General features: G+C 39.9%; 1 protein-coding gene across 2 annotated transcripts; it reads right to left on the bottom strand.

Annotated features, from left to right (window-relative positions):
* Positions 1-1,225: 1,225 nt before the first annotated feature.
* On the bottom strand, positions 1,226-15,153 carry LOC121295169 (A-kinase anchor protein 17B-like). 2 transcript variants are annotated; one of them, XM_041219571.1, is made up of 5 exons: positions 15,024-15,153; positions 6,469-7,212; positions 5,419-5,555; positions 3,340-3,580; positions 1,226-3,128 (listed from the first exon to the last, which is right to left on the bottom strand). In XM_041219571.1, the coding sequence occupies exons 2-5, from the start codon at positions 7,195-7,197 to the stop codon at positions 1,389-1,391; spliced, it is 2,847 nt and encodes a 948-aa protein (XP_041075505.1). In that variant the 5' UTR covers positions 7,198-7,212; positions 15,024-15,153; the 3' UTR covers positions 1,226-1,388. The 2 variants fall into 2 exon arrangements, with proteins under 2 accessions (XP_041075505.1, XP_041075506.1); XM_041219572.1 differs by having other exon boundaries at positions 3,430-3,580.
* Positions 15,154-15,404: the final 251 nt, after the last annotated feature.

The raw sequence follows: 15,404 nt of genomic DNA, 5'->3' as shown, positions 1-15,404 counted from the left end.
GCAAGACAGTCTAAAGCATGGCTTGCAAACACAGATGTCTTTAACACTAGAACTGTCATGCTGGTCAGTTTGACCCATTTTGCATGTAAAATGTTAATTACTCTTCCGTTGTAAATCGTATGTGTGTGTCCGTTTTTGACTTTTCCTAAATATATGAATTAAATATCCTGACGGCGTTTGATAGCCAGAATCGCAAAAATGATAACATTTTAAATAGTTCTACCTGGAACTGTCACGCGCGTCAAGGTGACCCAGGCATTACAATACGTGTCTTTTTTTTTAATATAACGTAAGATATTCTATTTTTTTGTAAATGCAGCAAACAAGGTATGCCTCCTCCTCCTAGCACATGTTTTTTTTTTTTTTTTCAAGCCTTTCTTTGTTTGTAGACTGACTACAAGATAGAGATTGCTATAATTGTGGATTTGTTAAAATGCCAACTCAGTGAAAGCCTAGTTTTATTTCTCTGGGAGACAACAATCCTTCGTTTTGTTACACAAATGCAGCTGGGAAGGAAATATTTACTCTCCAAAGTAGTCATTTTGACTGGAATATGGCAAGCTGCACTCAGATGCACCCAGCAAACTGAATTGACAGGTAGGATAACAACTTGCGTCTGTGAAATGTATGTTATGCTTTCTTTTCTTTATATTACTTTTAGAAAAAGAAAAACATTTCGGTTTTACAGGTTTGTATGTACCAGTTTACACATGTTTACACAATAGTGTTCGATGGAACTGCGTCTGTGTTTACAACACAGCTCCTGGATGCAGGCACAGTCAGCTGGCTGACGCGTACGCTACTCCATAGAGTACAACGCAGCTGTCATAACGGAAGTAGTGTTATATTTTATTTTTATGTAGTATTAGAAACAATGATTTTGGTTTTATAGTTTAGTGTGTACATATACGTGTTTACACCTGCACATGGGTATTTGAACATACCCGTTTCTTTTGAAATGTGTATTTTATTATATTTTTTTCACTCATTTTAAAAATAAAGCCTTTTATGTTTAATTTTCCATTCAAATGCAGTGTTTCTGCAATGCAAATGTTAGATAGGACGTTCATGAATAAAGCTTTTCAGTTGTATCAAATAGTATGTCTCTCATTTTCACAACAACGCAGTTTTAAAATGTATGGGTCAAAGTGACCCACGTGGCGGTTCTAGGTAGTTCAAAAATCCAGTAGTTCTAGTGTTAACCAAGTGTAGTACCAGTTGCCATGTTATAAAATGAAAATACATGTTTTCTAAAACATGTGATTCTTTCAAAACTACACAAAAACAAAAAAACAAAGTAAGGTTGAACATTGTGAGTTTAAGGCAGACAGGCCCTGTACCTTCATATATAAACTGAGACTCAGGAAGAGACGTTCAATCAGGAAGTCTCAATCTTGTTTCTTTTCTTCATATCCATCCTTTATCCCTGTGCCAGTCTCCTGGTAAAGTTGGTCTAACTGGTTATGAGCATACCGGTCATATTTCTGTGCTGCAGCGTTTGCAGTTTTACCAGCGTATTCCTCCAAGCCGTTGTAACGCTGCCAACCTTTTTTACTGTAATAGTTACAGCCCTCAAACTCCTCACTGCAGTCATAAGCATCCCCAAAGCCATTCCCCCAATAGTCAGGCTTGTGGTACTGGTATGCCCATTTTTCTGACATGCACTGCTCCCTGGACCGTTTGCATTTTTCTGTATTGTCCCTGGAAGAAAACTCACCCTTGATTTTCTGATGTCTGTGCTTGTCCTGCTTCATGCTCTTGTGTTTTTTTCTGCGTTCTTCGTTTTCGCTGTTGCACCTGCTTGCTGAGACTTCACACTCTTTCTTTTTGTCCTTCCTCCTCTTCTTTCTTTTCTTACTCACCTGACCCACACCTGCCGCACTGCCTCTTCCTTCCCCTTTGGATTTCTTTCGCTTTTTTTTCATCTTCTTTGGATCGCAGGCTGTCAATGATTTACTGCTCAAGAAAGAGCCGTCGTCAAGTTGCAGAATGTCATGCTCAGCCGTCTGCCCTTGACCTTCAGATTCCTCCTCAATCCTGCTTCCATATCCAAAGATAGCCGCTTTACCAATTATTTTCTTTGTTTTGGGCCCACTGCTTTGTTCTTTAAAATCCCTGCTTTTCATGTGGACATACTTATTTTGCCACTGGTATTCCTCACCAGTGAACTCAGAAGCACTGTTTATCTCTTCAAAGAAGTCCTTCAGATCAGTTCTTGTTTGATGCAAAGGGTCAGCAGGGAACGAGGCACATTCGCTGTCCTTTGCACTCTCTCTGCGATGTTCGGTCTTGTTTACTCTGAAACCTTTCACTGGAGTCTTTTTATACAAGCCCTTATTACAGTTGGACTGCTCTAAGCCTTCCTCCTCTGCATGCAGGCTGGACTCGTTCCACTGTACCTGAAATTCCCTGCTGCAACCCTTTAACCTGCTGTCTTTAGTTCCCAAGCCCCTCTGCAGTGGCTCAGTCGCTTTGATGGTGATTTTCCATTTGTAACGATCCTCCGTGTTGCTCCCTGCCTGCCCTTCATTTTGACTGATACAGACTTCAGTACAATATTTGCCGTCTGTGTTCCTCAGGCTTATTTGGAAGCTGTTTCCATTATTAGATACCATTCTGTCCCACCCTGAGGCCTGATCCGAACCAGGGTGAGGGCTGGGGTAAAATCGGGCATAGCTTGGGTAGGAATAATGGTTTAATAAATAATTCAAAAACTCTTCCGATTCATAAATCTTTTCTTTTCTGCGCCGTTTGGATGGCTTTCCCATGCAAGAGTAGTCCAGGTCAAACAAACGGCCACCCATCCCATCACTGGAATAGGAATGTGGCTTGGAGGTTGGGGTAGGATCCCTGGCTTGTTGGTTCTGGTTAATGGTTATTTTTATGGGTCCATAATCAAAACCTTCACCAGTGTGTTTATCAAAAGCAGTGGAATGGTCCCCGTCTAGGACCTCTGAAAGGTGACCAGACACCACTGTGGCTGGTTGACCCACATGGAGTTTGTTTGCTTTCCCATGTGCCCAGTTCTCACTGGTGGTTTGTTCTTCTAAGTGTTCTTCTGGGAAACTCTGTGGTAGATCCTTTTCTGGTTTGGTTACATTGCTTTTGATCTTCAGTTTTTCAAGATGCTGTATAAAGAAAAAGTGTTGACTTTATGAGAATGGAATTTCTCAATGTTCTACCCTCCCTTTGGTTTAAAATTGAAATCTTCCTTATAAAAAAAGCTACATTGTTCCTGTAAAACTGCATTAAATTGGAAACCCAGAATTCAAGACTATTTCCTCTTTAAAGAGTTATATTAATGGTAAGTGGCCCCAATGGAAACAGAGGTCTACGTACTTGAGCTTTTTCAAGCAGCGCAGCAAGAAGCCTGATGGACTGTAGCCGCCTCAGTGCCAACACCAGCTTCCTCTCCTCCCAAATATCTACCTCCATCCTCTCTTCCTCCTCCTGGTCTTCTTCAGCTTTGAAAGGCATGCCACTCCTCGGGAGACCTCTCTCCTCCGGGTCTCTCCGTCTCTGCGCTCGCTTTCTCAGCTTCTCCTGCCTTCTCTTTTCACGCTGGGCTTCCTTCCTCCTTCTAGAAAATGTAAATACATGAAAACAAAGAGTTCTTCTGCCTTTATTCTCAAACAGTCCAATCAGCAATCCGAAATTAAATTATATTTAGTGCACAGTGGAACATGTTAAATTCTGCGAGATTTTATTTTAGAAATGTAAACTGAGCACATTTTACAAAAGGTTAGTATTCAAGACTTTAAATACATTTGAATCACCTCTCATTAGTATGTAATTCTCACAAATGCAGTTGATCTTAGTTTGACAGACCTGTGGCGGGGTGCCCTCCTTAATGAGGTGGGTGGACCAAGTACAGTACTCACCAATTCATTCCGGATTCAATAGATCTGGGTTATACCATGCTGACAAAACATACAGTATACCATACTTTACTGTTAGAGACCTCCACTAATACACTGTTTTCAGTTATGATGGAACACTGACTTGGCAGAAGCCTGATTAAATCTGGAAAACTAAAAGATCAGCAAAGCAATAATGGACCTTTGGGTATCGTAACAGGGTTACAGAGGAATGGCATGTTAGCCACTGAATGAATGCTTTATTCCCATTGTCACACTGAAAAGGTGTACTACAGGCAATCCTCAACGTACAACTCGTTTGCATTATTACCCTGCTTCGACTTTATGACACTGATACGGCATTTAAGACACGGCGAGACCTGAGCCATGCATCACGTGCGCAGCTCAGTGTCCGAACCGCAGTACCTGCCGTGGTCACCCTGACTTAGTCTAGTGGGTTTTTTTGTTTGTTTTTTTTTTTTTTTTAATGCATGTAACTTTTTTTTTTTTTTTAATTATTTATTTGCCGTTAACAATGTCTGATAAGAGCAATTGACTCAAAACGAAACCTAAGCTGTGAACTCTGTCACACGATGAGGGGCTTAACTTCAGGCGATCGTATTTCCTACTAGGAGTCCCACATACACACACATCTTTGGAATCCCCAGAGTCTGTACTTTTAAACAAGCCAGGTAGGTGTCTGAGTAATATGCATGTAATCACCAGTCTGAGTGTAAAGATTTAAATAAATATTTGCATGAGTACAATATAACGGGTCATTTCTGTAAAACTATATTACCTGGCTGAAGAGTCAGGAACATAACCCCAATTTCTAACTCTGTTCCTACGGGAAAATGTGCTTCGACTTACAACGCAACTTTCAGGAACCAATTGTGTCGTAACTGTGAGGACTGCCTGTACTATCGATGTTCATTGGAAGCCGCTAGTATACGCCCCAAACATTGATAAGAAGCTGAGCTGCATAAGCAATCATTATAAGCAACTGAGTGTGTGGATTGCAATAAAGATTGGTGAAACAGCTCAATTATTATGTATTTAAACTCAGGTTTTTGTCTTGATCGGGTGGAGAGTTGAGTCAAAAAAGCTGCATGACAAGACACAAGAAAGAGTGGTTGTTTGAAAACTCAAGTGATTAAAAATAGTTACAACGAAATAGCAGGGAAATGGATTAGCCTTCTTGGTTTAGGCAGGGAAACCTGACACTGGTGAGGAAAAACTCAAGGGTGTTTAGTTAGAAGTTCAGAATGGGAGGTTTTTTTTTGTTTTTTTTTGTTAGTTTTGTTCAAAGACAAACTGGTTGTGAGGGAAATCTTTAACTCTGTAAATAAAGCAATAATTTTCACCTGACCTGAGACTGGACAAAACGTTATACCAGAACCTCGCTATACAGCTCAGAACAGTCACACCAGACAGACCAGTATGTTACAGTACATTATGTTAACGAGACCACAGTGAGTATGTTATGTTAACGAGAGGTGAGACGACCCCTCAAGGAAGTAGTATATTGAAATACATGTCACCCCAGCAGTATCCAGTGTACCTCTCTGCCTCCTCTTGCTCCTTCTCTCTGAGCTTCTCCTGCTGCCTCTGTTTCTCCAGCTTCCTGAGCTGCTGTCTCTCGTACCCGCGCCTCTCCAGCGCCGCCTCACTCAGGTGGCTTGTCGTGTCAAAGGTCACCTGCACCAACACAGAGCAAACTCTGAACAGATCTGCACAGCTCTAGCATCAGATTCCTGAACATCAGAAAATCAGCTGCAAGACCTGCACAGAACATGCTTTGGAAACACACAGTTTACATGCTTGGAAAGTAGGACCCAGGCGTTATAAACATCTGCACACTGATGATTCATGGCTGGTTTCACAGACTTACCCAAGTTAACACTGGATAATTCAAGACTACTACTAAAACAGGGGCTATAAAACCACCCCTCCGTGATTAAGTTGTCGAGTGCCTGCAACGTACTCTAATAAGAATGTGTTTAATGTGTTTATAGTTTGCATTAGTGCAAAAAGTATGATATCAAAGAGCTGGCCATTTAATTTGTCTATATAATTGATCAAAGGCTTAAAATAGCTACAGTTTCCCTTCATAAATCAGGGTGCAAGTTCACTTAACTAATCCCAACCCCACAACCAACTTAAATACCAAAGTATTTATTTCAAGAGTAATAAAAAAATAAATAAATAAAATAAAAAAATAAAATAAAATAAAAACAAAAACCAGTGAGTTTGTAGTCATAAAGCAGTAAAAACTATCAAAGCCGTATCTGTCTTACACACACTTCACTATAAAACATTCATTCCACACTGCATGGTTCTGGTGTTTATGGTAGCTTTTCAAGTGAATATTACTGAACATTTTTGTGTTCTGTTTTCTTGTTCTGGCACATTTTTCTCTCTATATCTGCATCCAGAAAATGTATGTTGGATAGTCAACAAGCAGACATGAGAAATACCTGAAGTCGAACTAATATTTTCATAGAATCTGTACCACCCCACAGCTGATAACACACAATTCTAGACTCCATGAAGGTTTGAGGGCCCAGTTAGTTCAATCCCACGGAGACCACAAACAGCATTCTGGTCTTACCTTCATGCTGCATGCCAGTGCCTTTCCATCTTCCCCTTTAAACATCAGCTTCATTCCTCTCAACGCCTCCATGGCTTTGACAAAATCCTCATGTTCTTGAAACTGGATAAACATGTCAAAGGTGTGCAGCCCTCCAAAACCGAAAGAGCTGAAGTTCCTGCCACTCATCTCCTGCCTGTACATATCAAGCATGGGGATGTCCATGTTGCGGATAGGCCCAAATCGTCCAAAAACCTCCCTGACGGTTTCTTCACTGGGTCGCTCGCTTCTGGCCTCTTTAGAAGTAAACCACTTGCAGGGGAGCCCCTCCAAGTGAATGGTGTCTGGCTTCTCTTCTCCAAAGAAAGACTCCCATTCTTCTTGAGTGGGAAAATCCACTTGGGATTCCACAGCCAGGACCCTCAAGCCATCAGAGAAGCCCTGGATTGCTACTGTCTTCTGGTGTAGCTTGGCCTGCAGCGTGTGGACCAGACTCTTGGTTTCCAACTCTCCCTCAAAGCGGAGAAACTCCATGGTGCTCCTGGACAGCCGGATGGAGTTGAATTGGTGGGGTTGAGCCATCTGCTTGAGCCTGGCTATCACCTCCCAGTTAGAGACGGTCTTGCTGGCCTCCCTTGATTCTGGAAGCATCACTGTGATCGCCAGCTTGGCAATGGGCTTCAGATACAGGCACCGGTCCAAGCAGAGCTCCACTGCCTCTGAAGAATCGTAGACGATTGTGGCTGCCATTTTGATATCACCGTCCTGGTTAATAAAATAACAAAAACAATTAGGGACTCGTAGGCAAACCATTCATAAAACTAGATGAAAGATACCTTAGAAGACTTGAGAGTTTATACTAAAAGCATAGAAAAGTGTAACAGAGCATGCAAAAGCATAGATAAACACTGTAAAGCCCAGAGGGGTATGGTAAAGTATAATAAAAAAAACATGGCAAACCATGGTAAATGCAAAGTACAATATAACTAGGCTTGCTACTATTCGGTATTAGTTCAACTGAAATAAATTTACATAGGATAAAATGTCTGTAAAACCACTCGCTATTTTTTATTTTCTTACCAAAACTAATCATTTAGAAATCCTCTCTAGTTTGTGTGGTTTTTATACATGCTGTCTGTTCCGTCTCTGCTCCGCTCTGAATAGCTGGGGGTCGCTGTCAGTCATCTCAGTGGCAGGGTTGCCAACTATTTTTATAAAAACCTGTCCACTTCTTCCTGAAAACCCACCCAAAACCCACCCATCACAATCACCTCTGATGTTCCCCATTGTAAGAAACAGCAACCACACTATTTTCAATTGCAACTTTGTTGAATCCGTTTGATGCGGAATAATGAGGAAAAACAGATTTTCTATGCTGTCAGAGAATTTTTATTTTAAAACCATGAAAGGCTTTTTTTGGTTGTTTGGTAACCAAATCAATTAAATTATCATTTATAATCATCGACACAAGCAATTGAGATAAACTAATATAAATACTATTTTTTGGTTTTTATTATTAGTACACAGATGTATTTGTAATGTGTACAGTAAAATGGTAGGCCTATGTTTGTTTATTATTGATTGATGGCACTCTGGTGAGTTTATGGAACTTCCTTCGAATTTAAAAGTGTACTAATTAATGCTTCCTGCAAAAACTAACTGTTATTCAATAGTACTGTTTGTGTATCTTATTATGTGACGCGGGGGGGGGCACAAAATCTTAGCCTTTTATTTGAATTGTGTAATAACGCTGATATGAATCAATCAATCATTAATCTTCTATAACCAAGTAAAACCCAGGAGAACAAATTCTCATTTGCAGTAACGTCTCTTACCAGACTATGTCTTTTAGAAAGTGCTATGTTAGTAGCACAAAGTATTAATGAAATGTACATGACATGACAGATTTTGAATCATGTTATTGTTACAATATTTAGCAACAGTCATGTAAACACTAAGTGTTGTGTATCAATAGCTTAGTATTTTGCTTAAAAATATTGTAAATATTTTAAAACTATTCAAAATATATCCAAATGTAATACCCGCAAAAATACCCAAAACTAGCCCAAAAAATTGGCACCCGCCCAAAGCAATTTTTTCACGCAGAATACAAAAAATACAAGCCCAATTGGGCGTGAACCTGTCCAATCTGGCAACACTGCTCTCGTTGACTGAAGCAGTGCTAGAATGCTCCCATTTGCCAGCTACAGCACCTACTTTGAAATTAGTGGGTTAAGGTGTACGTAAGCTTTTGTTTTAGGCATACGGTGACAGTTACTAGTTTGATTTGAAAATGGGACGAAAGAGAAAAACACTTAATGAATATTGTGCACAATACCCTGGCCGACAGCTGAAGTCTCAGCGGCAGAACGAAGCGAGCCCGTCTGCCTTGCCTTCCAGTGACTCCGAGTCTGGCTGTGCTAAAGCAAGAGAAAGAGAGCTCAGACTCTGAATAAGAAGTGCAAGTCAGTTCTGTTTAACTATCTGATGTTTTGTTCCGTGCATATTACATTCACTTGTAAATGTATGCTATAAAGTCTGTGTAATACACTTTTATATGATGCGTTTACTAGGGTTTTTTTGAGACCATTTTTAAATGTATAGCTCAGCTTTGACCAAACATTTAGGGGTTTCGCTAAATGAGACGTTTTTCAATGGCATAAAAAATTTAGTTTTTTTTTTTTTAAAAGCATAATTGTCGATTTTACCCACTCTGTGCTTGAAATTAAAAAATAATGATCGAAAAAATGGTAAATTCTTTCCAATAAACGTTGATATTAATTATCGATATGGCAAAAAAATAAAAATCGAATAGTAGCAAGCCGAATATAACTAACTGCAAACTTACCGTACACATTCACATTGGACACTGTTTTGAGATAATATTTTGCTTGATGCTTGTAGATCTCCAACATGTATCCAAACATATCTTTGGGTGATTTGTTGGAGTCCCTCCCACGCAAATTATTACAGCCTAAACTTAGTACAAATAGCAAAAATTAAAATTTTATGTGGGCATAATGACCAGTGGTGGCACTGGGACTAATGACCAGTTTGTCATATAATTTGGAAGACTGGTTCCTAAGGTTCTTACAGCAATACTTGCATTTTAGGACCCACATCTCCTACAGGGTAAAGGGTTGGGCTGAAAGTCAAATAAAACCCATCACTTACCCCTTGTCTGGCAATTCGCCAGAAGTGAGTAGGGTGCTTCTAGTATTTTTTTCTAAAAAGCCCTTTTCAATACTAGTAGAACGAGGAGCTACACATGATGGTAGCATCTAAATTGCACCCAGGGTGATTTTTCTGGTCAAGGTCCCTTTCTCATATTAGGTTGACATTTGCAAGGTCACAGGTCGAAGGGGACATTTAAAAAAAAATAATGGCTGTCATTTCTGAACTCAGCATGTCAGAAAACTCCCAGGTGAATTTGTCTAGGAAAATCTGAGACAGACTGGCAACAAAATGTCCCTTTTCTGGTTCAGTTGGCAAGGAATGGCCCCTCTGTCAATGACAGGCCACAAACTGGGAGACAAAGAGTCACAACACCTGCCCAAGATTAACAGATCATTTTGCAGCATCTTCGTCATATCAATTTAATATCAAATTAATCAGCACAATAAAAAGTCACTGCACCTGCTGTAAAACAGTTTGTCATTTTTTGATCACATCTAGTGAGTTTTATCCAAATAAGTGATAAGTTTCGTTTGATGCTCAGTATACAACAACTGGGTACTGCTCTCCCGTTGTTTTCTATGGAGGTCAGCCTTTCTGTTTTAATCAACGATGGAAGGAACAGCCAATAAAGCCACTGCTAATGCCACCTATTGTAGAAGCATTGCTTACTGATGAAACACTTCCAAGTGACACTCAAGCCCTGCTCTGAAAAAGTTAATTTTGAGAGGACTTATTGGGCAATGGGTTTTTTTACTTTAATGGATTTCCATAATATTAGCTTATAACATGCCACAACATGCCCTTAATTATAGCTTGCAATTGAAATTTACTTTATTTTGCTTGGAAGAAAATTGTTTTAAAAAAAAAAAAATCATATAGGTCAGATAGTTTCATTTTATATTTTATGGACCTTGCAACAGCTTCGTCATGCATGAGCACTGACTACAGATGAGGATGACACCTAAGCCAGGAAGAATAAAAACAATCTGCATTTTCCACCTATCATGCTTATGTAACGGTTAACATGAATAGAAGACAAGATTACAATGACCTCATCACTCGCTGCAAATCAGACACAGACTGAAAACTTCTACAACAGGAGGTTCTGTTTACTCTCTTCCTATACCGTCGCGCGGGATTCAAAATCCAGAAACTAATCCTTTCCTGGACAATAACTAAACAAACTCTGACCCTGGTAAGACGTGGTGATACAAAAAAGAACTGAACAAACTTTGACCCTGTTCACACTCGCGCTTTAGGCTGGCAGCCCTGGGCCAGGTGAAATTTAGACCAGCTTTTCGATGCGGCCAAAAGTATCAATGCCGCCTCGGGGCCGGCCTATCTGTATGTGTGAACCCAACGCAGGCCCTGGGCTGGCCTTATTTTATTACTATAACATCTCAAAAAGCTCTGCAAATGTCTGTGATATTCCTGGAGCGCTGGATGCAGAAGCAGCTATCTCCTTTAAGTCTGTGTTATCTCTGTGGTACAAAGGGCTATCAGATACCTCCTTTTCAGTGGAGTTCAGAGAAAAACCTGCAAGTTTTTTCCCCGAGAACCTTCGGAAATACTGAGCAGCAGGCCAGAGATAAACCCACCACGGATCTTGGATTTTATGGAACCTACAGCCTCCAGCCGGGAAAACAGCAATGGGGAATGCACTGAATATACCGACACTTTTGACGATGATGATGGGTCAGTCATGAATGGTAAGTATTTCTTCATCGTATTGATAAATAATGCATATGACATTGCATATTCAGTCACCATTAATATAATAATCTGTATTGTGACTAAGGTAATGTACATGTCCTTGTTTGCTGTATTTACGCATGATCCAACACGATCGCTTCTTTCCACAGTAACCGACTGCACTGTCAACACACGCCTTTATCGTATCTTATGCAATAATTACAGTACCAACAGTGTTGCAAAAAATAAGATGGCCATATTTATGTTTGCAAATTTCCCAGCTCAATCTCTTATGTTGACTTCTGGGAATGCAGTGTTTACGTCACTGTTTACATTCTCAACAAGCACTCTGCCACAATTTAGGCTTCCTTTTCAGCCACATATGTGAACGCACTTAGGCCTCCTAAAACCTCAACTGTGAACAAAAATTTGAGGCGGCCCAGAGACGGCCCAAGGCCGGCTCAGTAAGTGTGAATGGAGTCTTTGGCCCAGGTTAGGCAATTTCCTGGCTGCTCCCCACACAGTACGGCATCTTCTGCTCACTGTTTGTAGCGACTCCTTTGTCTGGGCCAATAGCTGAGATTCACGCTCAGGAGCTCGGAGGTAGTTTTTTTTTAAAGTAGTGAGTAGTTGTTTCTTGATGAAAGAAATGCACAGTCATTTTCTTCAGCTATAAGTTTGGTTTATTCAATATATACAGGTTTAATTCCGGAAACAAAAAGAATGCTCAAAGCAAAACAGGACAGATCACACTTTCATATGCAAACTGCACGGTACAAAACTTAAGTTCAAAACAAAACAAAACAGCCCCACCCTCCTTTCTTCTCTTTGTGGATTCAATCACCCTGGGCAACCCCCTGTGGAGAGTCTCATGTATGTGTCGTGCCTAAGATGGTGTTGTCTTGGTGTGGCCCTTTATTCATTTATGCTTAACCTTTGTTATCTCTTGAATGCATTGATTCCTCCAGCAATGTGTGATTGTGTTTATTCCAGCAGTCAGACAGCGGTCGTCAGTGCAATCTTGCAATCTCGCATTTACCAGTTATTATACCTTCTCTGATAATCTCCTTTTAAAACTAACAGAGTACAAACCTGCAAACATGTGTATCTTATATTGCATTCAAACTTCTTTCCATGTTTTCCAACATATGCCACTTTCAGAAATAAAGATGGGGGGGGGGGGGTCCTACCGCGACAGGGTTGCCCACGAGGTACCCCTAGCCACCTGCTGTCCTCTTCACTGGGTCTGAACTCTGTCTACGTCCAAGTCTAAACTATTATGCTATGGTCATTACAGTATGTGTAAGTATTTATCATGCATGGTAGTTGTGTCTCTTGTGTTTCAAGCTACAAAAATAATATACAAACAGCATGTTTCTCCAACAAGCTCCTTTTATAGTGAGACACCATTTCTGCACAAAGCAACCAATACATTTTCTTAACTGATAGCTTCCAATAAATTTAAAAAAAAAAAAAGCTGAATAAATAAAGGATTTCTGAAAGCATGCCAATCCAAACCTGGACCCCCTTACCTGTAGTCTGCTACAATCTGGAGTGTCTGCACATGAAAGTACCTGGGAAAGCACCCAGAATGAATTGTACTACAAAGCATGTAGTAATTGGTCCTTGAGGAACTGTACTTAAAATGCTTCAATGCTTAAAAACTTCAAGTAAACAATTGGTGTCAAGTGTTGATTCTGTTTTTTGTTCTTTTTTTTTTAAATCAAACATTCCAGAATAAACTACGGTGTTGGAAATGTTTGGAAGCAGGATAAGCGTTCTTAATTAATTACAGTAGTACAAAGTTATGGTGTACAGAACTACATATGTAGGTCTATGTTTATACAGAACAGACTCGGAATACACTTTGAATATTAAAAATGATTAGCCTTGCTGTAGAGTGTATTACTATATGAACCATCTGATCTGACCAGCTTTTAGTCACCCCTTGGTTTTACTACAGAGAATATTACAGCACTAGTGAATTCACCTGAATTTCACCAAGCAAGTCTTTTTAGAGCTACATCTCACTACAACTAGGTGGTTGATCCAATCCAGGGTGATTCCACAATACTATGAAATGCTCCAAAAAAATAAAAGTTAAGAAAACAGCACTGACTGTCGCAACATATTTTGTTGGCTAGCACTTGGAGCACATTAGAATCTTGTATACAACAGAACGGTTATAGGAAACGTCCCCAAAAAAAAAAAAATCAGATTTTTTTGTAAATTCTTCAGCAGCACCACATGCTACAATGAGCTCGTCACAAATGCAGATAACTGGGGAGCAGCACTAAAAACACAGTGACATTCTGGACACACCAGCTGTCCATTTCCTCATGAAAAAAGTATGACATCAGAGCGCGTCAGCCTTTGGAGCCTGTTGATTGTTCTTGCCGGCAACGACCACTGGAACTAAAATACAACTGTAAACATTTCTCACAGTATTTAAGAGGATCAGAACAGCGAGGATACTTTTCGATTTGATTGCTCTTAACGTTTGCCCAGGGGTTACAGCTTTAGTCAATGGCTTTCAGCACCCCCACTATAAAGAGTACACAGCGCCACCGAGTACAAATCGTCTCTTAAATAGTATCAGCATCCTCCTAGCACACAATGAGTCCTGTTCTTCCACAACAATCATGCTTTTTCATCTTGTTGTTATGAAGGACAACATTTCACAGGAGTTAAAACAGTCAGGAGAAATTACAAGAGAGCTCATGTGGAGTACCAGAGGGCAGACAATATAATCTGCCTATGGAGTATAGATTCCCTATTGGCTGCAGCTAAACTGGAAAATGAAGGCAAGCAGTTTCCTGGGAAGGAAGTTTTCTCATGTGACATGCAGTGCAGCAGGGTCTATTAGTGCAACTACAGTATGTAATACAAAAACAAAACCCTGAGGAAATCTTCTGTATTGTTTACCAACCTCTGTAATCAATTGGGTGCTGTCAGTGTTCGAGAGCAACTGATTACTGAATAGAAAAAACTGTATTCCTAATTACTTCTTGGGATTACTTTTCTTTGATATAAAAACATGATCATAAGAAAGCAGAGGCATACTCACATAACCCATAAGAAATGGAGCCTGTGGTGCAACATTTTTTTTTTATCTTAAATCAAGATCCTCTCTTTATGCAATCCTTCAAAGATCTGCCTCTACAAAGCCACTGAGATGGAGCTCTTCTATTGGATTTTTTGAAGATGAATATTACCAGTCTACATGACCATAGTTAACATACAGTTAAAAGGAGGACGCTATCCGCGGTTTATACTAATAGACCAGATGGTGTGGTAGACCATACTGGTGTGAGTTAACGACTTTTCACATCTCACTATCTCTCTGCGCGAACCAAGTTACACCAAAATTATAACCATGCAGACTGAAATAAGTTGTTTTTAAAAAAGGAGCAAAATCGAACAAAAACAAGTCCACTTGACGTTTTTGAAAAAGGAAACGGTGAAAGGAAAGTAAATTAATCCAAGCTGTTTACTTGGTAAATGTTTTCAACGAAATGGACGCCACCTACAACACATCAACACTTTTTTAAAATTTATTTACGTGCTTTCCTTCAGGGTTAAAGTGGACCTAGCCAGCCCAGTTTATGGCAAGTTTTAAAACAACAAAAAGCAATACGAAACTAAAAAGACACAGGCGTCCGAATGGGCGAGCAGAAACTGTCACCCAGTATTTTATATGCACCTACCTCCTTTTGACGCCTTTACTTTATTAACCGTGTTTTCTGTACCGATTATTGTTCTTTAGCTGTACTGTGGTCTACCTTTGGTAAACCACCTCCGACAAACAACCACTCTCTCTGACATTACCGGGTTTGCTGTGACAGAGCAAGCGCAACGAGAACACGCTTCCTCCTTCCTGTTGAAGCTGCTGCTGTAGATTTCACAGCTGCAATTTATTTTATGTTTAAACGTCTAAACTTATTTCATTAAATTTGTTGTTGCAATCATTTGTTTTATCAGTAAACCAGTTCTATCAATATATTTTACACGCCTCTATTGCTGTGATTATCACGTAGAAATATTATTTTAAAATATGTATTTTATTAGTTATTACATCTTTAAACTCC

The sequence above is a fragment of the Polyodon spathula genome, chromosome 20 (assembly GCF_017654505.1).
Source record: "Polyodon spathula isolate WHYD16114869_AA chromosome 20, ASM1765450v1, whole genome shotgun sequence".
In the NCBI taxonomy this organism is placed as follows: domain Eukaryota; kingdom Metazoa; phylum Chordata; class Actinopteri; order Acipenseriformes; family Polyodontidae; genus Polyodon; species Polyodon spathula.
This window is presented reverse-complemented; position numbering and strand designations above follow the sequence as displayed.

Bases quoted from the DNA above. Each gene is read 5' to 3' on its own strand.
- LOC121295169 (XM_041219571.1), bottom strand. From the start codon at position 7,197: ATGGCAGCCACAATCGTCTACGATTCTTCAGAGGCAGTGGAGCTCTGC. The intron at 5,556-6,468 runs GTAAGACCAGAA...GTGTTGGTGCAG, and splicing joins CACTGGCATGCAGCATGAAG to GTGACCTTTGACACGACAAG. The intron at 3,129-3,339 runs GTACGTAGACCT...TTCTTTATACAG, and splicing joins CGCTGCTTGAAAAAGCTCAA to CATCTTGAAAAACTGAAGAT.